Source organism: Dendropsophus ebraccatus, chromosome 3 (genome assembly GCF_027789765.1).
Source record: "Dendropsophus ebraccatus isolate aDenEbr1 chromosome 3, aDenEbr1.pat, whole genome shotgun sequence".
Classification (NCBI taxonomy): Eukaryota; Metazoa; Chordata; class Amphibia; order Anura; family Hylidae; genus Dendropsophus; species Dendropsophus ebraccatus.
The window spans coordinates 190,449,827-190,475,310 of record NC_091456.1 but is presented as its reverse complement, the minus strand read 5'-3'; the positions used below and the strand labels follow the sequence as shown (position 1 = coordinate 190,475,310).

At 46.8% G+C, this 25,484-nt stretch overlaps 1 protein-coding gene across 1 annotated transcript in view; it reads right to left on the bottom strand.

The window, feature by feature from the left end:
* Positions 1 to 16,681, bottom strand: part of LOC138786851 (zinc finger protein 665-like) — a 34,065-nt gene extending 17,384 nt beyond the window's left edge. The window contains 4 exon segments of the mRNA XM_069963922.1: positions 11,546 to 12,310; positions 15,334 to 15,457; positions 15,551 to 15,718; positions 16,523 to 16,681. Coding sequence (XP_069820023.1) covers positions 11,546 to 12,310; positions 15,334 to 15,457; positions 15,551 to 15,718; positions 16,523 to 16,600 — 1,135 coding nt within the window. The 5' untranslated portion in view covers positions 16,601 to 16,681.
* Between the last annotated feature and the right edge of the window lie 8,803 nt (positions 16,682 to 25,484).

The window sequence follows — 25,484 nt, the reverse complement described above, 5'->3', positions numbered from 1 at the left end:
TTGAGCAGCCTGTGCTGCTTTCTTAAAGCACCTTGACATTGAGTGTTGTCCCCAGCAATGTGAGCACTCGTGGCGGTATCGACAATTGGCAGCCCATTTACATTGACTCTCGTTGTAGGCAAAGCAATATCCTTTGCGAAAACTAGATTGTGTATTAGTAGTTGGTTTTACATTAGTATTCCTCTGGGGTAACATCAAATTTAACCATAACCCCACATCCTTACAACCTATGCGCATCTTTGGGTGCACGGCAAATTTTTGGCGGTACATTTCATCATATGAAAACCATGCCATGCTGCCAAAATTTCTATAAGCTTCCAGAATACTGTCCAAGTGCTGAAACAAAGCCGAACAGAGTTCTGGACGCTTTTCTCCTAGCACAGCACTATACACACAAAATCCCTGAATCCAGTTGAAAATGGATCTAGGAGCCCGTTTTCTATCTTCTTCCTTATCCTCTTTTTTTTATCCGCTTTGAAAACAGGCTCCTTGATCGAAGGGACTAATGACATTAAATCAACAAATTCTCCCCTCCAAATTTTTTCCTTGACCGTAGTATTTAAATGATACCCGAGGGGAGACACATCACATGTTAGAGCCTCTTTAACGCACACTTCACTGGTGCCTGCACCTTTCTCCAACACTGGGGGAACAGAGCGCTCCGGAGTTAACTTAGGCATAGCAGCATTATCCCATACATTGGCCAAAGGGGTATTAACTGACACCCCCTTTGCCAATAACCCACAAAATTTGACCACAGCCGGGTTGGCTAACAACACATTAACATCAGGTATGGCAGCAAGAGCTGCAGACTCACCCACAGCTGCTGATAAGGTCCCAGCCGACTGCTGTGGTGTATCCAATGGTGCTGGAGGAGGGAGATCACCGGCAGAGTGGCAGCTGGAGCGCCTGCTATGCCTGCTAGAATGGCCGCTGCGGTCACTGTGATGTCTGCTGCGGTGAGGGGACTGCCGCTGCTCTGGGCCTCCTACAGCGGTGCGGCTGGTCCCGGACCTGCTGCCTCTTCTCGGGGAACTGCTGGCAAGGCGGGCCGGAGGAGGCGGGGATCGGTTAGCTCTTTTACCCCGCCGCCTCCTCTTAGTCGGCCTCTCACCCTGCCGCAGACCCCTGTCCTCCCGGTCTTCTGTGCCGCTCACCGCTGTTCCTTCTCTGGGGGGCAGGATACGGCATATCACCCTGGATGGCGCCGCCTCCTCACCGCTCGGGAAATCTTCGCGCATGCAGCGCTGAAGCCAGGCCTCCCCGCTCTCCGCCTTCCTCAGCAGCTCTGCCAATAGATCTTCAGTGTGTGACGACATCACCGGAACCGGATGCCGCTCTCTCTTCTTCCTGTTGCCGCGCCGCTCCGTACACGTCACTTCGTCACCAGCGATGTCGCCGCTCACCGGGCCCCTGCTACTGCTTGACCACGACGCGCTCACCGCTGGCACACTCTTCCTCTTGTCGCCGTCTTCTCCTCCTTGCCGCGCCGGCTTCCAGGTCCCGGCACACCACTGCTTCTTCGCCGCTTCCCGCCGCTCACACAGGCCTCTTCAGCCGTCTTCTCCTGGCAGCTTCTTCTTCAGAGATGATCCGCGGCGACTGAGCTGGGAGCTGAAATCATCTCCTTAAATTCAAATCTGGATTCCCGCTTAGCCGTCAACGACCAATCAGCAGCGCCTCTCATGGATTTACAGTTCCCGCACTTTCCAACGGTCCAATCAGCTGATGGCCTGGACCGAACATTCTGGTAGGTAACTACCACCTGTGAGGGAAGAAATAGGGGGAGGGGGGGAGAGAGCACGTAACGGGACAAACCAAGTCTGTCCCATAGTAAAACCATACACAAAAAAGGGGGGCGCAAATCCGTGTGTCCGTGAGCCCCTGCCATGTGTCCTGGTTTCTCGGGAGGGCCCTACAGCACAGATGCCAGGGCCCACTAAAGGACTGTACTGTAGTCTGTGCAGGCCCCAGTGTGGGCCTGAGGGCCGTGGCCACCAATGGAACTGATCATGGGGGGCACCCAAATAAAGAACCCATCAGAAGTGACATGCAGACCTGGTCCCATTCTGTACTGATGTATCTGCGACCACAACTGCCTGAATAATAATAACTACAACTCTCAGAATGCCGGGAGTTGTAGTTTCCCAGAGGCAGGGCCGGCTTTAGGCCAAGTGTGGCCATGGGCAAAATTTTAAAGTGGGGCCCCAGGTGCTTGGATAATGTACCACAACATAGTTGTAGTTAAAGGGGTACTCCGGTGAAAAGCTTTTTCTTTTTCAAATCAACTGGAAAGTTAAAGTAGTATGGGGGATGTATGTGACAGGTAGCAGGTCTATGGGGGATCTATGTGACAGGGAGCAGGTCTATGAGGGATGTATGTGACAGGGAGCAGGTATATGGGGGATGTATGTGACAGGGAGCAGGTCTATGAGGGATGTATGTGACAGGGAGCAGGTCTATGGGGGATGTATGTGACAGGGAGCAGGTCTATGGGGGATCTATGTGACAGGGAGAAGGTCTATGAGGGATGTATGTGACAGGGAGCAGGTATATGGGGGATGTATGTGACAGGTAGCAGGTCTATGGGGGATGTATGTGACAGGGAGCAGGTCTATGGGGGATGTATGTGACAGGGAGCAGGTATATGGGGGATGTGTGAGGAACAGAGCAGGTATATGGGGGATGTATGTGACAGGGAGCAGGTATATGGGGGATATATGTGACAGGGAGCAGGTATATGGGGGATATATGTGACAGGGAGCAGGTATATCGGGGATGTATGAGGCAGGGAGCAAGTCTATGGGGGATGTATGTGACAGGGAGCAGGTCTATGGGGGATGTATGTGACAGGGAGCAGGTCTATGGGGGATGTATGTGATAGGGAGCAGGTATATGGGGGATGTATGTGATAGGGAGCAGGTATATGGGGGATGTATCTGACAGGGAGCAGGTATATGGGGGATCTATGTGACAGGGAGCAGGTATATGGGGGATGTATGAGGCAGGGAGCAGGTGTATGGGGGATGTATGTGACAGGGAGCAGGTCTATGGGGGATGTATCTGACAGGGAGCAGGTATATGGGGGATGTATGAGGCAGGGAGCAGGTCTATGGGGGATGTATGTGACAGGGAGCAGGTATATGGGGGATGTATGTGACAGGGAGCAGGTCTATGGGGGATGTATGTGACAGGGAGCAGGTATATGGGGGATGTATGTGACAGGGAGCAGGTCTATGGGGGATGTATGTGACAGGGATCAGGTATATGGGGGATGTATGTGACAGGGAGCAGGTCTATATAGGATGTATGAGGCAGGGACAGCGAGTTCCACTATGTCTGCACACATCCCCTGTTGTCTCTTACTGTCCCGACATGCTGCAAACCAGGAAGCTGGAGGAGGCTTGTCAGAGCGGGGGAGGGGAGGAGAGATTTCTAATGCTGCGTTTACACGAAACAATAATTGGCCCGATCGTACGATTACCGATGTCGGAGTAACGATTTTTTTTTTATAATTATCAGCGTTTAGACTGCACAATATATTGTACAGAAAATTTGTTTTGCGATCGCTTAAGCCTATCTCGCACACGGGAAAAATCGGTGAATGTTTACTGGGAACGATCTGCAAATTTTTTGCGAACGATCAACAATAATTTTAAAAGATGTAGTAAGATCAAAATTAACGAATTCTTGTTCGTCGTTTGATCATTCGCTGCGTTTACACGTACGATTATTGTTCGAATATCGTTCGAATTCGTTCCGTGTAAACGCAGCATTAAGGGAGCTAATTAAGGTGGAACGTGCAGTGTGAACCTCGGCTAGCAGCAAGGATTACTGTGAGAGCTGCAGTAAATCTTGCTGCAGCGTTTTGGCATCATAGCAGCTGCAGGGGGCCCCTTTGGGGATGGGGGCCCTGGGCAATTGCCCTGTTTGCCCCCCCCCCCCCCCCCCCCCCCCCCCCCCCCCCCCCCCCCTAACGCCGGCCCTGCCGAGAGGACAGCAACTTGAGTTGTCTGCTCTTTGTACTTCAAATCCTAGCACATCCTGAGGGCTGCAGACTGTAGTAAATGCTGGGAGTTGTAGTGTTTGCAGCTGTTGTACTTGGAGGGTCCTGGATGCATTATACACTGGATGCTGTGTGGGGGATGTGGAAGTGACCCAAGAACAGCACTAATAGGAGATAGAGAAAATGGGTCCTTAATCACTGTTGGGGCACAGGTGGGATACATGTACTGTATGTGGCTGCACAGGTGGGAGACATGTACTGTATGTGGCTGCACAGGTGGGATACATGTACTGTATTTGGCTGCACAGGTGGGATACATGTACTGTACGTGGCTGCACAGGTGGTAGATGAAAGAGAAAAACAACCATGCTGCAGGGGAGGGGGGGGGGGGGCACAGATATTGGCTAAAAGGCATAAACTGACAATAAAACTTCCAGCACCAGGGAGGGGGGGGGGCTCTGTGCTTTCTCTTTCACCCCCCCATCCTACAACTTCCAGCAGCCCGACAGACACACTGACAATAATCACTCACTGTCAGAGCTGCTGCTGTTGCTCCTCTTTACAGTCCTGTCCCTGGCAGCCATAACCCTGCAGGATCCCTCCAGCCCCTGTCATCACATGCTTTCTTCTCCTCACCCAAGGTATGCCGGACAGTGGAGTACAAGAAGGGGGAGGGGTTGTCATCACATGCTCTCTCTTTTCTCCTCCTCATACAAGGTATGCCAGACAGTGAAGTACGGGAGGGGGTTAACCTATCCAAAACAGAGGCATTAAATATTTCTCTTCCAGAGAAAGAGGTTCGGCAACTGGCTAGGGGGTTTCCCTTTAGATGGATGTCTCAGTCAATCAAATACCTCGGTGTGAGAGTTCCAAGAGACCTCTCTCTGTTGTATAGGTTGAATTACCAACCTCTCCTAGAGAGAACAGCGAGGGATTTGGGGCCGTATTCAAATAAAACTCTCTCATGGTTTGGGAAAGTAAATGTATTAAAAATGGATGTTATCCCTCGCCTGTTATATATTTTTCAGGCTCTGACGATTAGACCCCCATCTGCTTTTTTTAGAAGACTGAAGACACTGTTTACTGCATTTATTTGGGGAGGCCAAGGATATAGGATTAGTTACAAAACCTTACCTCTTCCTAAGGAACGGAGCGGCGTGGGTCTATCATACCGCGGCTGTACTATCGCGCCTCTCGGACTGGCACTTTCAGAGAGAAACTAAGCAGTGGGTTGATCCGGAGATACAGATGGTTCATCCGGTTCTCTATCTGATCCCATGGCTCTCTAGAGATAAAAGACCTATTGTGATGCAGCGTTCCATATTTTCCAGGTTTCTTTTTTAGATCTGGAATGGAGTCGTTTAAAGGGAGGCCCTAACGAAAAGTAGGGGCCCACTTACCCCTCTATTTAGGAACCCAGACTTCCCTCCGGGTTGACAGCGGTGAGTTTTTTGGGGTGGTCAAGAAGTGAAGACAGCAGATTTTATCAGATCCTAGGGGGCTCCCCATTACCTTCATGGGAGAATTCACAGTTACAATTCCCGGGAGTATGCATCTCATGGCTGGAGTACTGTCAATTATCCTCTTTTGTTAATAGTTTAACCAATAGAAACAGCCTGAGGGAACCCCCCACTAAGCTAGAAAAAGTATTCTTGCAGACAGAACCACCGTCTCATATGCTATCTTTCTATTACTCTCTCCTGTGTGATGCATACTCTCAGGACTTACCATTATTCACAAGAAGCTGGGAAAGTGAGCTGGGGGAAACTATCTCCGCAGAGGAATGGTCTAAGGCATTTAGGTTAAAATGTCAGTAGGATGTGCAGCTCAGGAGAAGAGTTATAAAATACTTGCGATATGGTACCGATGCCCAGACCGTCTCCACGCAATGTACCCCACAGTTTCTGAAAGATGTTGGCGTTGTGAGGTTGAGAGGGGTACAATGCTTCATGCGTGGTGGGGATGTCCAGTTCTTCAAAAGTTTTGGGAAAGTGTATTCACTGTCTATGAGGAAATCTGTGGTTCTCCCCTAGAGCTCTCTCCCAAAATTGTCTATCCTCCCAGGCTCTATTCCTGCTACCAAGAGAGGTCTATTGCAATACTTATTGGTTGCTGCAAGGGCAGTTATTCCAAGGCACTGGGGGAAGACTAACCCACCCTCAATAGTGGAGTGGATACACCAAAAAAAAAAAAAGATAGGGTATCAGCCCCACAAAAGTTGTGGATTCCATGGTCACAGTTCTTAGATTCTCAATATTTTCATACATTAATGAATTAAGACCCCGACTTATTGACCAAGGACATGATTCATTTACTTATTTATGTTTATATTTTCTTAGTTAGTTATTCTATTTATTTATTTATTTATTATTTTTCTCTCCTCTCCCCTCCCCCTTTTTTTTCTTCTTCTATTTTTTTCTTTAGTATTATTGTTGGTGTATTACTGTGTTTTTGTACCCGTGTCACTAACTGTCTATTCTGAGATGAATGTGTTTATTTTTGTTTGTATATAAGGTAAAAAAAAGCATGGATAAATAAAGATAAAAATAAAAAAAAGTACAGGAGGGGGTGTCAGCAGCAGTGTGCAGGTGGAGAGGAGAACCAGCCCCGACCGGGCACAGCATCCAGTCACTAAAGGGGCCCCACAGGAGCATGAGGCCTGCACTTCCTGGGTGCTGATTCTGCCTGGGGGGCCCACTACAAACATGTGCCATGCTGAGCTGACACTTTAGAGTCTGAGCCTGGCAGGCCCCTCTATTGGCCTGGGCCCCTGTGCAGCTGAACAGGCTGCACAAGTGATAGGTCCCCCTCTGCAACTGGCGGACCGACCCCTGACTGCAGCTCAGTATACCTGTGTACTGAGCTGCGCTGCTCTGTGCACAGTAAATATGAGCGCTCGTAACTAGTGCTCACAGTTACCGTGCAGGAGCACTGACAGAGAGGGAGAGCCATTGGCTCCCTCCTTGTCAGTCACTCTTGTGGCCGCAGCGGTCACAAGAGGCCGCTCTCTGCCTCTGGTTTCGGCACTCGATTGACGTCACTGGAGCGCCGGCGCCAGGACGAGGGAAGGGCGGCCTCTTGTGACCACTGAAGTGCGGCCACAAGCGGGAAGAGAAGAGGAAGCACCGGACCCAGGTGAGTATGTGTTTGTTTTTTTATGTTATATGCTGTATGGGAGGGGGAGAGCAAAAAGGGGGAGAGCGCACAGGGGGGCTATATGGGAGGGGGAGAGCGCACAGGGGGGATATATGGGAGGGGGAGAGCGCACAGGCGGGATATATGGGAGGGGGAGAGCGCACAGGGGGGCTATATGGGAGGGGGAGAGCGCACAGGCGGGAAATATGGGAAGGGGAGAGCGCACAGGGGGGATATATGGGAGGGGGAGAGCGCACAGGCGGGATATATGGGAGGGGGAGAGCACACAGGGGGGCTATATGGGAGGGGGAGAGCGCACAGGCGGGAAATATGGGAAGGGGAGAGCGCACAGGGGGGCTATATGGGAGGGGGAGAGCGCACAGGGGGGCTATATGGGAGGGGGAGAGCGCAAAGGGGGGCTATATGCTATATGGGAGGGGAAGAGCGCACAGGGGGGATATAAGCTATATGGGAGGGGGAGAGCGCACAGGGGGGATATATGGGAGGGGGAAACCGCACAGGCAGGATATATGGGAGGGGGAGAGCGCACGGGGGGATATATGGAAGGGGGAGAGTGCACAGGGGGGCTATCTGCTATATGGGAGGGGGAGAGCGCACAGGGGATATATTCTACTGGGGGAGAGCGCACAGGGGGCTATATACTACTGGGAGAGAGCGCGGAGGGGGAGAGCGCACAGGGGGCTATATACTACTTGGGGGAGCGCACAGGGGGGCTATATACTATTGGGGGAAATGCACAGGGGGGCTATATACTAGAGTGGGAGAGCGCATGGGTGCTATATACTACAGTGTGAGAGCACACGGGGCTATAAACTATTGGGGGAAAGCGCACAGGGGGGCTATATACTACTGGGGGAGAGCGCACAGGGGGCTATATACTACTTGGGAAGAGCGCACGGGGGGCTATATACTACAGGGGGAGAGCGCACAGGGGGGATATATAAGGGCTCTTGAGAGAGAAAAAAATGCCAGTTTTCCCACTAATAATTCTGTATGTAAATAGTTCAACAAACGTTGTGAGAAGTTAACAAAACACGTTTATTACTCATGTTCAGCTTGGACCTTCACCTGACAATAGACCACGGTAAGTGGACCTTCACTTAATGTTGTTGAGTACTCCTGGTCTATAGGATACTGGGAGAGAAACAGGAGGTAAAGTGCAGCCAACCAAGTGTGATGCAGAATTGTTATAGGTTGTAGCCTAGTTTGAAGAGATGGGTTTTCAGGTTACTTTGAAGAACAGGTGGATGAAAGCCGGATGTGTCGGGGTATTGAGTTCCAGAGTATGGGGGAGGCTCGGGCAAAGTCTTGGAGGCCGTTGTGTGAGGTACGAACAAGGTCAGAGCACAAAAGGAGGTCACTGGAGGATCGGAGGTTGTGTGAGGGACAGTAGCGGAATATCGGGTCAGATATATGGAGGAGAAAGGTTGTGGACGACCTTGTACGTCAGGGTTAATAATTTAAAGTGAATACAGGAGGTGGTTAGGGCCTGAATGTGTGGTTTAAAAGACAGGGCAGAGTCAGAGGTGACCCCAAGGCAGCGGACCTGGGGGACAGGGGACAGAGTGCAGCCATTGACTATGATTGACAGATTAGACGGCAGGGTGGAGCGAGGTGGGGGAAAAATAATTAGTTTTGTTTTGTCCATGCTGAGCTTTGGAAAGTGGGAGGAGAAGGAAGAAAGATATGGCCGATAGACACTCTGGAATCCTGGATAGCAAAGAGGTGACAACTGGCCCAGAAGTAAATTTGAGTGTCATCGGCGTAGAGGTGGTACCTGAAGCCGTGGGATTGTATCATATGTCCCAGGCCAGAGGTATAGACTGAGAAGAGGAGAGACCAGAGTACAGAGCTTTGGGGGACACCAACAGTAAGGGGAGAGGAGATGGTGGGAGGGAGTGGGAGACACTAAATGTGCGGTTGGAGAGGTAACAGGAGATCCAGGAGAGGGCTGAGCAAGTGACACCAAGGGGTGAAAGAATTTGTAGGAGAGAATGGTCAACTGTGTCGAAGACAGAAGATAGGTCAAGGAGAAGGAGCACAGATTATTGGTGTGAGGCTTTGGAAGTAAGCAGGTCATTGGCCATTTTGGTGACGGCAGTTTCTGTGGAGTGGTGGGGCAGAAACCGGATTGCAGGGAGTCAAAAAGCTGTAGCTTTGGCTGTTAAGGCATGATGGGAATTGTAGTTTTAAAACAGCTGGAGGGCCTGAGTTTGACACGTCTGGATCATGGTAAACATGATAACACCAGGATTGGCAAATTCTCCACTGGTGCCCCCTGTGCTCTTCACAGATGAGAGCAGGTTCACACTGAGCATGTGACGAGTCTGGAGACGCCATTGAGAGCTTCCTGCAACATACTTCAGCACAAGCAGTTTGGTAGCATGGTGTGTGGTGGCATCTCTTTGGGGGGGTGGCACAGCCCTCCATGTGCTGCCAGAGGTAGCCTGACTGCCATTCGATAGCGAGATGAGATCCTCAGAGCCCTTGTGAGACCATATGCTGGTGCAGTTGGCCCTGGGTTCCTCTTAATGCAGGACCTTGCTAGACCACAGGCAGTGAAGCTATGGACTGGCCGCCCATTCTCCAGACCTGAATCCCATTGAGCACATCTGGGACATCATGTTTCCTTCATCCACCAACATCACGTTGTAGCACAGACTGTCCAGGAGTTGGCGGATGCTTTAGTCCAAGTCTTGGAGGAGATCCCTCAGGAGACCATCGGACACCTCATCAGGAGCATACCCGGGGCCTTGTAGGGACATCATACAGGCACGTGGAGGCCACACACAATACTCAGCCTTATTTTGACTTGGTTTAACCCCTTCAGAACCACCACGATCCCGGATGCTATCTGCAGCCCGGGACCGCGGCAATTAACCATTTAAATGCAACCGTCAAAGTTGACAGCTGCACTTAAATGGTTGCTTTCCTCAGTCCCTGGTTATCTAGTGGGAGGACCCCCCCAGCGATCGCGGAGCAGCCCCTGCATGTGAGCCGGCTCGGGGTCTACGCCATAATGGTGCTTATCCCGGCTTGGGAATCTAATGCTTTCCGGTGCTGCAGCCAATCTCATGGATCCACACTGCATACATATCAATGAGAGATCAATGTGGCTATACTAGAAGTCCCGCAGGAGGAAAACCCTAACCCCAAGAGGACTTCCAGTAGGTGTGTAAAAGAAATAATTTTACATATCGTTGTAATCATATTAACGAAAGGAACATGTACAACCAGTCAGTTTTACCCTAGGTCAAACAGTGTAAACACAAAACCAACCTAAATTTAAAAAAAAAAATGGCTTTTTTTCCAATTTCATCACAGTTAATTTTTTTCTGGTTTTACAGCAACATTTGTGCAAAAATTAAGCCTGTAATTACAAATATTGGTGCAAAAAATAAAAGCTCATGTGGAAATTGGCCCGGTCTTTAAGGGGTTAAAGACATTACAGCAAAGTTGGATCAGCCTGGAGGGCGTTTTTTCACTTTAATCCAGGCTGCCATTGGTTAATACATGTGATTTCCAGTGATGATGTTTGTGGGATTTTGTTGTCAGCACATTCAGCTTTGTACAGAACAAAGTATCACTGAGATTTCATTCGCTCAGACCTAGGAGGGGTTATCTGAGGGGTCACTGTATTTTTTGAGCAGTTTATGTTGATAGAATTATTTTTCTTTTTTATCCAGGCTTTAGGACTGTTCCCTTATGTTTGTAGTCAGTGTTTCCATATGATGAATGGAATAAAGGTCCAGCAGGTAGTATGACACCATCTCCTGCACACAACACTTCTCACTTCTATCCTCTTTCCCCTCCAGCTTCTCCTCTCTATTACTTCCATCCTCTGTGTCTTATAGTGTCCAAAATGTGTTATTTGTGGCCTATTAAAGCCTGTATATACCTATGGACACTGGGGGAGGGGCATGGGCACGGCCATCTTATGGACAGAATCACCACAGAGCAGGACGGAACAGCCTGGAGGAGAGGAGCCTGATTATAGCTCTATGGGGTACACAGGGAGCTGCTGTCAGTAAGTGCAGTGAGTACAGTAACTAATACTATTCACAGAACTATTTTACCATAAAATGCAGATTTTCCTTCATAATCATTTAGAATTCTTTATATACATTTACCTCATTGTGAACAAGAAAATGGCTTCTCCCTTTTAGTTATTCAATTGAAACATTTCCCACATTCCGAGCGTAAAAATGGCTTTTCGCCTGTATGAGTTCTGTGATGGTCAAAAAGAATTCATTAATGAGCCAAACACTTCCCATATTCAGAACATAAAAATGTCTTCTGTAGTGTGACTTTTTCGATGTGTAACAAGGTCTGCTATCCGATGAAAACATTTCTCACATTCTGAACATAAAAATGCCCTCTCACCTGTGTGAGTTTTCTGATGCTTAACAAGACTTGATTTCTGAGTAAAACATTTTCCACATTCCGAGCATGAAAATGGCTTCTCCCCTGTGTGAATTCTCTGATGCTTAACAAGATCTGATTTCTGAGTAAAACATGTCCCACATTCTGAACATGAAAATGGTTTCTCCCCTGTGTGAACTCTCTGATGCTTAACAAGATCTGATTTCTGATTAAAACATTTCCCACATTCCGAACATGAAAATGGCTTCTCCCCTGTGTGAGTTCTCTGATGTTCAACAAGACTTGATTTACGATTAAAACATTTTCCACATTCCGAACATGAAAATGGCTTCTCCCCTGTGTGAGTTCTCCTATGCGTAACAAGAACTGATTTCTGATTAAAACATTTCCCACATTCCGAACATGAAAATGGCTTTTCCCCTGTGTGAGTTCTCTGATGTTCAACAAGATTTGATTTACGATTAAAACATTTTCCACATTCCGAACATGAAAATGGCTTCTCCCCTGTAAGATATTTTCCACATTGTAAATATGAAAACTGAGGCTTTCCTGTATTTTCTCTTTGATGTCCATCGTCTTCTCTGTAAATGTCAGCTTGCTGTGATGGAGCAGAAGATGGGACTTGTATAACAGGATGAGATGAGAGATCTTTGCTGTGAGGGGCTGAGGGTGTATCTGGGATAGTGGACGGCTCCTCATATGTATCTTGTGTGATATGATCCTCTGAGGAGATCTGATGTCCCCCTGAGCTCCTGGTAGAATCATCTGCAAAGGAGAAAACAACATTTCTCTTATTTCCCAGTAATAGAAGCTTAAACATATTGCAGACATGGAAAGTTACTCTTTTTTTATGTAACATAATAAGAATGATCAGATCTGTTTCCATCCACAGGAAGTGGCAGGGAGAAGAATCTAGTAGCTGGAGGCCGGGGAGATGACGTCCTTAGTAGTTAAAATTAAAACAAAAAAACTCTTTTCAAATTGAAAAAACAAAAAATATAATATTTATTTGTATAGCGCCAACAGATTCAGCAATTTTTTTCTTAAAAAGAATAAAGAGGTTACATTTACAGATTTACATTAAAATATATAAATACAGATACAAAGGGAGTGAGAGATCTGCTGGCGGGAGCTTACAGACTGGGAGGACTGGGGGGGGACAAGACGCAACAAGTGCTTTATTTCCCGATGGTCCAGCCATTATACATAGAGTCAGAAAGTGTCTATAAGTGTTGGGTGAGCCAGTCACCGGCCAATGTCCGAGTACAGGTAATACATACATGGAACAAGAGGAGATATAGGGTAGAAGGCGAGGGGATAGCAGAGGGAAGACAAGATTAGGGAATGTTATAAGCCCGAGGAGATGAGTCTTCAGGACATGTCTGACACTGTGGGTGATGTAAATGAGTCTGAGGTTTTTGGGTAATTAATTCCAGAGAACTGGTGCAGCACGAGAGAAGTCCTGGAGGCCGGAGTGAGAGGTTCTGATTATGGAAGATGTCGGTGTAAGATCATTAGCAGAACGTAGAGCGCGGGTAGGATGGCAGGTGGAGATGAGGGAGGAGATGTATGGAGGGGCAGAGTTGTGGAGAGCTTTATGGGTGAGAGTGACTGACACAGGGGGGAGACGTCAGTGTAACGGCTGGAGAGGAAGATGAGTCTGGCTGCTGCATTCAGGATAGACTGGAGAGCGGAGAGTTTAGAGAATGGACGTCGCTTTAGACAAACCAGGAAGTGAAGATGAAGAGATGAAGACACCAACTGGAGCTTCAGGGACCTGCAAACAGCGGGAAATTCAAACACTGACGGATTCAGGAAGGATGGTAAGTGTTTGTGATTGTTTTTGTTCTTTTTAATCAGCGCCGGATTTGTCCCTTAAGTCGGATAATTGTTAATCTGGAGTTGCGGTCAGTTTGTGTATAAGCTATAATATATTGGGAGAATATAGGACCAAACCGTCTACGCTGAATAGTGGTGGGAATAAAGGGCCATGAGGTCTTGTCGGAGGCCTTTCCTGCATCTAAACTAAGTATAATGGTTAAAGGGGTAGTGCGGTGGTAAACATTTATTCACAAAATAACACACATTACAAAGTTATACAACTTTGTAATGTGTGTTATGTAAGCGAATGGCCCCCTTCCCCGTGTTCCCCCCACCCCGGCCGCCATCTTGTGATAATGACGACATCTTCGGGAGGCCGTCAGAACCGCTCCAGCCGTCACCTCTCTGCCGCGTCATCAGCTGCAATTGGCTGAGCATAACTGTGCTGAGCCAATCGCGGCTGAGCAGCTGATGATGCAGCAGAGGGGGTCGGCATGAGGGACGGCTGGAGCGGTTCGGCCGTGCTCCCGAAGATGTCGTCATTGTCACAAGATGGCGGCCGGGGGCTGACACGAATGCAGTGAGTATAAGGCATCACACTTCCGGCTTGGGGGGAACACGAGGAAGGGGGCCATTCACTTACATAACTCACATTTCAAAGTTGTATAACTTTGTAATGTGTGTTATTTTGTGAATAAATGTTTAGCGCCGCACTACCCCTTTAAAGGTCATGAGGGGTCATATACTCTGACATTAAAAAAACTCTACTGTCAGTCATTACCGAGCCATGTCTGTGAGTGCTGGGACTTTGTGTTTGGTCTCTTTTCTTGAATAGAGAAAAGAACAAATATCATGGAACACGGAGCACAGCTCGGCCGTATGTAACTATATACGTAATTTAAAAAAAAGTGAGTATATTACATAACTGCTTGTGATCACATCCCCTGTCGATTTCTTTAAAAGATTTTCATGTACCGGCCTGCACTGCTGGAGTGAGGAGCAGATTACTGTTGTACAATTTATACTGTGTTACTGTAACTTGGTTGTTGTTTAACCATCATATATCTGGGATTTGTACCACTGATGCTATATGCCATGTTACCATTACTGTGAGATGTTTTCTGTATTGTATGCTTTATTATTTCTGACTTTACTTGTCAATAAAATGAGTTAAAAAAAAATCCAAACACATACGCTGTAAGATGAGGACAGTTACTATAGATGCAGCAGCAGGAGACTGATAGTGATATATTGTCCGCTGGGACTGTGCTGTATATTAGAATTTAGGCTGAATGATTATATAGCTGGAAAACTGACAGGACACAGAGCTTATAATATTCCACACAGAATAGTTACAGCCGGTGACTGAGGAGAATGTGTGACTGTTCTCTGCATTTAGTGGTCACTACTCACCTGGGCGGTTACCTGTAGTGATGTCCTCCTTATACTGCTCATCACTGCTGTCATCTGTCTCTTCTTCTTTTATCTTGTCTGTAGCATTAATATAATCCAGATTCTTCCCTTTATTAATTTCCTCCTTATACTGCTCATCACTGCTGTCATCTGTCTTCTCTTCTTTTACTATCTTGTCCATAGCAATATTATGGTTCAGATCCTTCCCTGTAGTGATGTTCTCCTTATACTGCTCATCACCGCTCACATGTGTCTCTTCTTCTTTTACTGTCATATCTGTACAACTGATCTCAATTAGATCTTCCCCCTGATTCATAAGATGTGAGAGAAATATTATAGAAGTCATCAGACAGTAGAAGTCAGGTGGGATGTACAGATCATAGGGAACATCTCCATCTACCTGATCCTGATCCTGTGGGAGAAGAGGAAGGGGACATCTCTCTGGTGCTGTTCTCTTACTGGATCTGACTGGAGGGAACACATACAGAGACTGAATTCATTCTTTCCATCCAGATAATACAGAGAGGAGGTGTGTATATAGTCCTGTCTATTACCTGCTGATGGGAGGGGCTGCTGATCCTCCAGCATCACATCCTTGTACTGATCCTTGTGTCCTTCTACATACTCCCACTCCTCCATGGAGAAATAGACCGCCACGTCCTGACACCTTATAGGAACCTGACACACACAATGATCACACAGTCATCCCCCCCACCCCTCCAGTGGTGTTACTGTATAATGTCCCAGCATTCCCAGCAGCCACAGTCTCACCTCTCCACTCAGCAGCTCCACCATCTTGTTGGTGACTTCTAGGATCTTCTCTTCCTCCATTTCCTCATGTATCAGGGGCCCCGGGATTGGGCTCAGGGTTCTTCCCCATCCTTCACACCCAGGGGCCCCACAGCGCCCACTAGAGGACTTCTTCACTACTGTGTAATCCTGTGTATGGAGAGACACATTACTATCACTCCATCCATTAACAGAATCCCTCACCTCTCCAGTCCTATCCATCTGTTATTCCATAGATAAGAATGATGTCATGATGACATCACTCCCAGAATCCCTCACCTCCCCAGTCCTATCCATCTGTTATTCCATAGATAAGGATGATGTCATGATGACATCACTCCCAGAATCCCTCACCTCTCCAGTCCTATCCATCTGTTATTCCATAGATAAGGATGATGTCATGATGACATCACTCCCAGAATCCCTCACCTCTCCAGTCCTATCCATCTGTTATTCCATAGATCAGAATGATGTCATGATGACATCACTCCCAGAATCTCTCACCTCCCCAGTCCTATCCATCTGTTATTCCATAGATAAGAATGATGTCATGATGACATCACTCCCAGAATCCCTCACCTCTCCAGTCCTATCCATCTGTTATTCCATAGATAAGAATGATGTCATGATGACATCACTCCCAGAATCCCTCACCTCCCCAGTCCTATCCATCTGTTATTCCATAGATAAGAATGATGTCATGATGACATCACTCCCAGAATCCCTCACCTCCCCAGTCCTATACATCTGTTATTCCATAGATAAGTATGATGTCATGATGACATCACTCCCAGAATCCCTCACCTCTCCAGTCCTATCCATCTGTTATTCCATAGATAAGAATGATGTTATGATGACATCACTCCCAGAATCCCTCACCTCCCCAGTCCTATCCATCTGTTATTCCATAGATAAGAATGATGTCATGATGACATCACTCCCAGAATCCCTCACCTCCCCAGTAAGCAGGAAGAGTATGTGTAGGGTGAGGGTTATTATCCTCTCGGCCATCTTGTCTCTGTCTCTCTCCATGGTTGATGGGTCGGTCTCTTATATAGAAGATATCAGCAGAGGATCCTGGAGAGATGAATAGAAAGTAGAGGATACAATGGATAATAAAGAATGGGAAGAAAAAGTACAACTTGTCCAGCAAACAACAAACCTTTGTCTCCAGTTCAGCTGTGATTTGGTAATAAGCTAAAAAAACTTCACCAACACTAGGGACCAGAGTTGTGCTGTGTCTGGAAGAAACTCTGGGAGCGCTTAAAGTGATTATCCGATGTGATCCCTCCATACTGCCCCCCCTCCTTACTATCCCCCCATACTGCCCCCCTCCCCCTTAGCACAGCTGGATGCCCCCTCTCCCCTGATCACTGTAAATCTCCTACCTGTCTGGCAGCCAGTGGGCAGATCCCAGGAGGCAGCAGCAGCAGAGCACACTAGCAGGAGGAGGGGGAGGGGCAGGAAGGATTTCCACATGTACCTTGTGTCTGGCCCCTCCTCCTCTCCAGTGATTGGTGCTCAGGGGGCAGGGGGCGGGGCAGTCCAGCAGCTGCTGATAAAACAAGTCTGGAAGACACAGGAGCTGTATGCTTCCAGGACCTGCTGTGATGTCACAGTCATGTGATCAGTTAAATGGAGGAGGAGGAGGAGTCACATGATCAGGGGCTGCTGCTCAGTGTATGCAGGACTCTGCTGTGCTGGATGAGCTGAAGTGATGTGTATGCAGCAGAGCTGTCTGTGTGTGATGTGTGTGGAGCAGAGCTGTGTATGTGTGTAATGTACATGTAGCTGAGCTGTATGTGTGTAATGTACATGTAGCTGAGCTGTATGTGTGTAATGTACATGTAGCTGAGCTGTATATGTGTAATGTACATGTAGCTGAGCTGTATATGTGTAATGTACATGTAGCTGAGCTGTATATGTGTGTAATGTACATGTAGCTGAGCTGTATGTGTGTAATGTACATGTAGCTGAGCTGTATATGTGTAATGTACATGTAGCTGAGCTGTATGTGTGTAATGTACATGTAGCTGAGCTGTATGTGTGTAATGTACATGTAGCTGAGCTGTATATGTGTAATGTACATGTAGCTGAGCTGTATATATGTGTAATGTACATGTAGCTGAGCTGTATGTGTGTAATGTACATGTAGCTGAGCTGTATATGTGTAATGTACATGTAGCTGAGCTGTATATGAGTAATGTACATGTAGCTGAGCTGTATGTGTGTAATGTACATGTAGCTGAGCTGTATATATGTGTAATGTACATGTAGCTGAGCTGTATGTGTGTAATGTACATGTAGCTGAGCTGTATGTGTGTAATGTACATGTAGCTGAGCTGTATGTGTGTAATGTACATGTAGCTGAGCTGTATATGTGTAATGTACATGTAGCTGAGCTGTATGTGTGTAATGTACATGTAGCTGAGCTGTATGTGTGTAATGTACATGTAGCTGAGCTGTATGTGTGTAATGTACATGTAGCTGAGCTGTATGTGTGTAATGTACATGTAGCTGAGCTGTATATGTGTAATGTACATGTAGCTGAGCTGTATGTGTGTAATGTACATGTAGCTGAGCTGTATATATGTGTAATGTATATGTAGCTGAGCTGTATGTGTGTAATGTACATGTAGCTGAGCTGTATATGTGTGTAATGTACATGTAGCTGAGCTGTATATGTGTGTAATGTACACGTAGCTGAGCTGTATATGTGTGTAATGTACATGTAGCTGAGCTGTATGTGTGTAATGTACATGTAGCTGAGCTGTATATGTGTAATGTACATGTAGCTGAGCTGTATATGTGTGTAATGTACATGTAGCTGAGCTGTATATGTGTAATGTACATGTAGCTGAGCTGTATATGTGTGTAATGTACATGTAGCTGAGCTATATGTGTGTAATGTACATGTAGCTGAGCTGTATATGTGTAATGTACATGTAGCTGAGCTGTATATGCGTGTAATGTACATGTAGCTGAGCTGTATATGCGTGTAATGTACATGTAGCTGAGCTGTATATGCGTGTAATGTACATGTAGCTGAGCTGTATATGCGTGTAATGTACATGTAGCTGAGCTGTATATGTGTAATGTACATGTAGCTGAGCTGTATATATATATATATATATATATATATATATATATATATATGTATATGTAGCAGTCTGTAGTGAGGGGATCTCAGGGAGGATAAAGGTTATGATAAATAAATGAAGATATATCCTGTCACAGGCCGAGTGGTAATATCTCTCTCCCTCTTCCTGAGGTAAATACGGCCAAAGAGGTTATAGAGGGGACTGTACCACGAGGCTGAAGTTGGTTTCTTATTCGGAGGATTTTTCTTTTTCCTTTTTTAACCATTATTCTTACAGAAAATTGATAATATTCATAACCAGCTGTAAGTGACGGGCCCTGAGGAGATTGGTGATAAACATGGCCAAAAGGAGCCCAAGGTTGGCGTAAAAATGGGCATCAAAGTGAAAATACAAAATTATGATTTAAAAATAAAATTGACTTTGGGCCACTGATCTCACACTGATACTACACAGAGAGGGGGGACCCCGCATCACACTGAAACTACACAGAGAGGGGGGACCCCGCATCACACTGATACTACACAGAGAGGGGCCCCGCATCACACTGATACTACACAGAGAGAGGAGGGACCCCGCATCACACTGATAATACACAGAGAGGGACCCCGCATCACACTGATACTACACAGAGAGAGGAGGGACCCCGCATCACACTGATCATACACAGAGAGGGGGGACCCCGCATCACACTGATACTACACAGAGAGAGGAGGGACCCCGCATCACACTGATAATACACAGAGAGGGGGGACCCCGCATCACATCCAAGAGAGTCCAGCCTGGCCCAAAGTGGTTCTGGGTATAAGAACTGGCATCAAAGTGGGCACATAGGCATTTTTTCCTATTTTGAATAAGTAACAGGTGTTTTCAAAGGGTTAAATGAGTTTGGGCCACTGATCTCACACTGATAATACACAGAGAGGGATGCTCAAACAATCTTTGAGCGGAGAGATGCGGAGAGCGGAGGTGCGCGATCCTTCCCATAGACAGTGGCAGGCGGGATTCAGCAGCGGAGAGTTACGACTCCGAATTGCGCCGATTTTACTCTGTGTGAACTGGCCTTAAGGGGGAACTCTCTGGAGTGGGAGTAATGTAACCTGCTGCTATGTCCCTATTGCAGCGGAGACGCCATGGATGACGGGATGTCTCTTTATCTTCATCCTCGATGCCGTTGTGATGCAGTTTGGCATTTGCTCCACTGTACAGTTAGACCCTTAGGAGCACTGGAGCTACTCTCTGTGTATTATCACTGTGATGCTGGGCGTCCCTCTCTGTGTATTATCACTGTGATGCTGGGCGTCCCTCTCTGTGTATTATCAGTGTGAGATCAGTGGCCCAAACTCATTTAACCCTTTGAAAACACCTGTTACTTATTCAAAATAGGAAAAAATGCCTATGTGCCCACTTTGATGCCAGTTTTTATACCCAGAACCACTTTGGGCCAGGCTAAACTCTCTTGGATGTGATGCGGAGTCCCTCTCTCTCTGTATTATCAGTGTGATGCGGGGTCCCTCTCTGTGTAGTATCAGTGTGATGCAGGGTCCCTCTCTGTGTAGTATCAGTGTGATGCGGGGTCCCCCCTCTCTGTGTAGTATCAGTGTGATGCGGGGCATCCCTCTCTGTGTAGTATCAGTGTGATGCGGGGTCCCCCCTCTCTGTGTAGTATCAGTGTGATGCGGGGTCCCCCCTCTCTGTGTAGTATCAGTGTGATGCGGGGTCCCCCCTCTCTGTGTAGTATCAGTGTGATGCGGGGTCCCCCCTCTCTGTGTAGTATCAGTGTGATGCGGGGTCCCCCCTCTCTGTGTAGTATCAGTGTGATGCGGGGCATCCCTCTCTGTGTAGTATCAGTGTGATGCGGGGTCCCCCCTCTCTGTGTATTATCAGTGTGATGCGGGGTCCCCCCTCTCTGTGTATTATCAGTGTGATGCGGGGTCCCCCCTCTCTGTGTAGTATCAGTGTGATGCGGGGTCCCCCCTCTCTGTGTAGTATCAGTGTGATGCGGGGTCCCTCCTCTCCGTGTAGTATCAGTGTGATGCGGGGCCCCTCTCTGTGTAGTATCAGTGTGATGCGGGGTCCCCCCTCTCTGTGTAGTATCAGTGTGATGCGGGGTCCCCCCTCTCTGTGTAGTATCAGTGTGATGCGGGGTCCCCCCTCTCTGTGTAGTTTCAGTGTGATGCGGGGTCCCCCCTCTCTGTGTAGTATCAGTGTGAGATCAGTGGCCCGAAGTCAATTTTATTTTTAAATCATAATTTTGTGTTTTCACTTTGATGCCCATTTTTACACCAACCTTGGGGTCCTTTTGGCCATGTTTATCACCAATCTCCTCAGGGCTCCTCACTTACAGCTGGTTATGAATATTATCAATTTTCTGTAAGAATAATGGTTAAAAAAGGAAAAAGAAAAATCCTCTGAATAAGAAACCAACTTCAGCCTCGTACTGCACCTAGGTGTGTGGTGATGCTGGCACTTGTAGTTCGTCCTGGGGCTTCTCTATTACTGCTGCCTGAGGTGATATTAATATTATTATTATTTATCTATAAACCGCCCTTAAAGGGGTTATCCAGCGCTACAAAAACATGGCCACTTTTCCCCCTAGTGTTGTCACCAGTTCAGGTGTGGTTTGCAATTAAGCTCCATTTACTTCAATGGAACTGAGTTTCAAAACCCCACCCAATCTGGAGACAACAGTAGGGGGAAAGTGGCCATGTTTTTGTAGCGCTGGATAACCCCTTTAATCCCATACAAGTGATAAGTGTAACAAACAGGAGCATTAATGGAGAGAAGTAGATTTTATGTTAAGGTGGATGAGAGAACAGAAAATTAGACCGCAGAATATTTTTGAGCTACTGGAGAGGATGGTGCAAGCTAACTTCCCCAAGAATTCAATCTATAGGATGATGATCAAAGGATGGCTATAGCTTAGGAAAGCTGAAAAAGTTACAGGGCCGTTGGAATATACTTATTTGACAATAGCCAGTACCCTGAGTTTAAAGACGTGGACTCGAGGTACTGGAGGCAGAAGGGATTATATTATGTTGGGCATTTTTTTAAGAATAGGAGCTTAAGGTCACGGGAGGAGTTGGGTGAAATCACTAACATTAGAGTATGTCAATTACGATATTATCAACTGAGAGAAGTGGTTAAGAAGGTTAAACATAAGGATAGATGGGAAATAGATGACTCAAGAATAATTCGGCGTATAGTTGAGATGGATACTGGCACAAAAGGTGGAGTTGGTAAAATATATAAAGCACTAGTAGAGGCACGTGGGAATAAGTTGTTTTTGAATTCACAGAAAAAATGGGAGAACGCTATTGGGCCCAGATTAGAAGAGTTCTGGGAAGAAGTATACACTAACGCAAGGGATAACATTACAGATAAAAGGCACAAGGTTACACAATTTTTTTATACGCACAGATTGTATTATACGAGTGCCGATATTAATAAATGGTGTAAGGATAAGGTAAAAGGTTGTGTAAGATGTGGAATGGAAGACGCTGATCTGGATCATCACTGGTGGGCATGTCAAAAAATAGGTAAATTTGGGGAAGATATCTTTCAAAGGATAAATACAATTTATAATTTTGATGTCAAAGATAAGTTTATTTGTGCAATTTTGGGGGTAATGGAGGATCAACAGATACCAAGGGTTAAGAAAGGGGTTCTGTACAAATTATTCTTAGCTGCTAGATTGGTAATAGCAAGAAATTGGATTGCAGCACATCCACCTACATGTAAAGAATGGAAGGGATTGGGGAGTACAATTTTAAGGTATGAACTGTGGCATAATAGGAAAAAGAAAGGGTACCTTAAATTAAAGGAGTATACTGAACTGTGGGTAAAATTCTGGGAAAAACAGTAGTCTATTATTGATGCCGAATGGTAGATCTTTTTTTGTTTTTGCTTTGTTGTGTGTGTGCGTTTTTTTTTTTTTCTTTTCTTTTCTTGCCACCGATGGGGGAGGGGGGTTCGGGGGTGGGATAGGGGATTGTATTTTAGCTAATTATAGACAAAAGGACAACATTGGATGGATGTAATGAGTAGAAGAGTTAATAACAAACGAGAGAAGAGTTAATAACAGATGGTATAGAAGAGGGATGAAAGAGTGAAGAATTGTGAACGGGCGATCATCCCCCGGGGCACTGGAATTAAATATAGTATGGGCAGATTTTAAGATTAATAAATATATAGAGAATAAGGGTGAGGACTCTATGGCACCGGTTGTGAGGCAGATGGCAGGATTCCAGTGTATTACTTGGGATAAATAATATATGCTATAGTAAGCGGACATTATAATTACTTATGAGATGAGATAGATGATCAGAATGTATAAAGGGGGATATGATGTTGTTGAGCCAGAGAAGTGTGTAGTATGTCCCGGCTCCTTTGTCTGATCTGTTGATCATAATATATGGTTGGGGCATCTGTCGGAGGAGTCGGGTGGGATGCGAGTGGCTCCACATTAGTGGGATCACTGGCACCAGGTTGAAAGTGGGAAAGGGTGGACTTGAGGGTGACCAGGATCCCCGAGATGGGAACATGGACCCCAAGAGTTCTGCTTTTAGTGAGCGTGTTTGCCTGTGCTGGTTCCTAATCATTGCCCTAACATAATGATGGAATATGGAAATAACCTTGTATAAGAAGTAAATATGATATGGAGGGGTTGTGCCGTCTGTAGCGCAGCCGGGGTCCATGGTGTCGTAGTAAGATGTGTGTAGGGTGGTTGGATTAGAGTTGGGAAGATAGAATAGAGATAGGGTAGGTAGTTTTTGGTCAACAGTGCCTTGGGGGTTGGATCTCCTGGGAGATATAATTAAATGGATGATTATGATTTGGTTTTGAAACTGCTTGACCAGATACTCATACAAGTGATGTGAAGATATCAATGCCACTGTCTGTTCTTTTGAGCTGCGTTGTTGTTTAAAATAAAATAAAATAAATAAAAATAAAAAACAAACAAACAGGAGCATTACAAGATCAAAAACACATTACATAAAGGCAAATGGCAGATTCGTACATATGGGAAGAGGACCCTGCCCGCGAGGGCTTACAATCTATAGCAGGGGTCATCAAGTGGCGGAGCGCGGAGGCCAGCTGTCCGGACCCCGGCTGCAGCATACCTATATACTGAGCTGCGCTGCTCCCTGCACAGTAACTATGAGCGCTTGTAACTCTCATAACTATGAGCGCTCACAGTTACCGTGCAGGAGCACTGACAGGAAGAGCCATTGGCTCCCTCCCTGTCAGTCACTCTTGTGGCCGCAGCGGTCACAGGAGGCTGCTCTCTGCCTCTGGTTTCGGCGCTCGAGTGACGTCACTGGAGTGCTGGCACCAGGACAAGGGAAGGGCAGCCTCTTGTGACCACTGCAGTACGACCACAAGCGTGAAGAGGAAGCGCCCGGACCCAGGTGAGTATAAGTGTTTGGTTTTTTATGTTATATGCTGTATGGGAGGGGGAGAGCACACAGGGGGGATATATGGGAGGGGGAGAGAGAACAAGGGGATATATACTACTGGGGGAGAGCGCACAGGGGGGCTATATGCTGTCATGGCCAAAAGTTTTAATAATGATACAAATATTAATTTTTACAAAGTCTACTGCTTCAGTTTTTAAAATGGCAATTTGCATATACTCCAGAATGTTATAAAGAGTGATCAGCTTAACAGCAATTACTTGCAAAGTCAATATTTGCCTAGAAAATTTATCCCCCAGAACACATTTCAACATCATTGCAGCCGTGCCTTACAAGGACCAGCTAACATTGTTTCAGTGATTGCTCCATTAACACAGGTGTGGGTGTTGATGAGGACAGGGCTGGAGATCAATCTGTCATGATTAAGTAAGAATGACACCACTGGACACTTTAAAAGGAGGCTGCTGCTTGGCATCATTGTTTCCCTATCGTCCATATTGGCAGCACAACAGATGGGGTGTCTCCACCCCTGTGTAGCTATGGACAAGGGAATATTTTAATGAGGCAAAAATAACAACTCCGCCCCCTTCGCTATAATAGGCCCCCTATGGCCCCCTCCCTCTAAGTTTTTTTCTCTTGTCCCTGTTATCTATGGGATAGGTAGCCAGTGTTCCTGTTGGCTGTGTTCTAAAAACTTTTGAGGCACTTTTAACACTGTGAGTACTCTTTGTACCACAGTATCATATACCTCTGCCCAATACCTGTGTAGCAGTAGGAGCAGAGACTCGTTGCTGCGGTGACACCGGCAGATTCCGGTCGGCGGTCTAAGGTTGAGGTGGTACCGGACGGGGTTATTCCTTGTCCGGTTACGAATTCAAGAGGCAGAAGCGGTCCCGTGGCAGCGTTTCCCTCGGGAGCGGAGGATGCCACTGCGCCATCTTGGTGTGGGCGGAAGTGACGCATAGCAGTGAAGATTCACTTCCGGGACCCCGCCACTGTTCGGAGGTATCGCTTGGAGCGGCAAAGGAGCGGTAATCAGGTCACAGTTGCCTATAGAATCACTATCCCTCTCCTATCGGGCTTTCTAGAAAGGGGTGTATGGGCAGTATCAAGGATCGCCCATGGGAGTTACATACAACTGCACTAGGAGGCAGGGCCTTAATGTAGTGACGCCAAGGCTGTCCATTTAAAGTGCCCAGACCATCATCACAGTGCTGTTTGGCGTTCAGGACAGCACATGGTGGGAAATCTCTCAAGCAACCGTCTGGGTTACTATTGCTGAGTGAAATCTCCTTTGCAGGACTGTTTTACAGCTTAAAGGGGTTGTCCGGGATTTTTCAATAAACTAGCATTGCATTGACCTCTGTGGGTGTTGCATATTCTACATACACTTCTATTCTT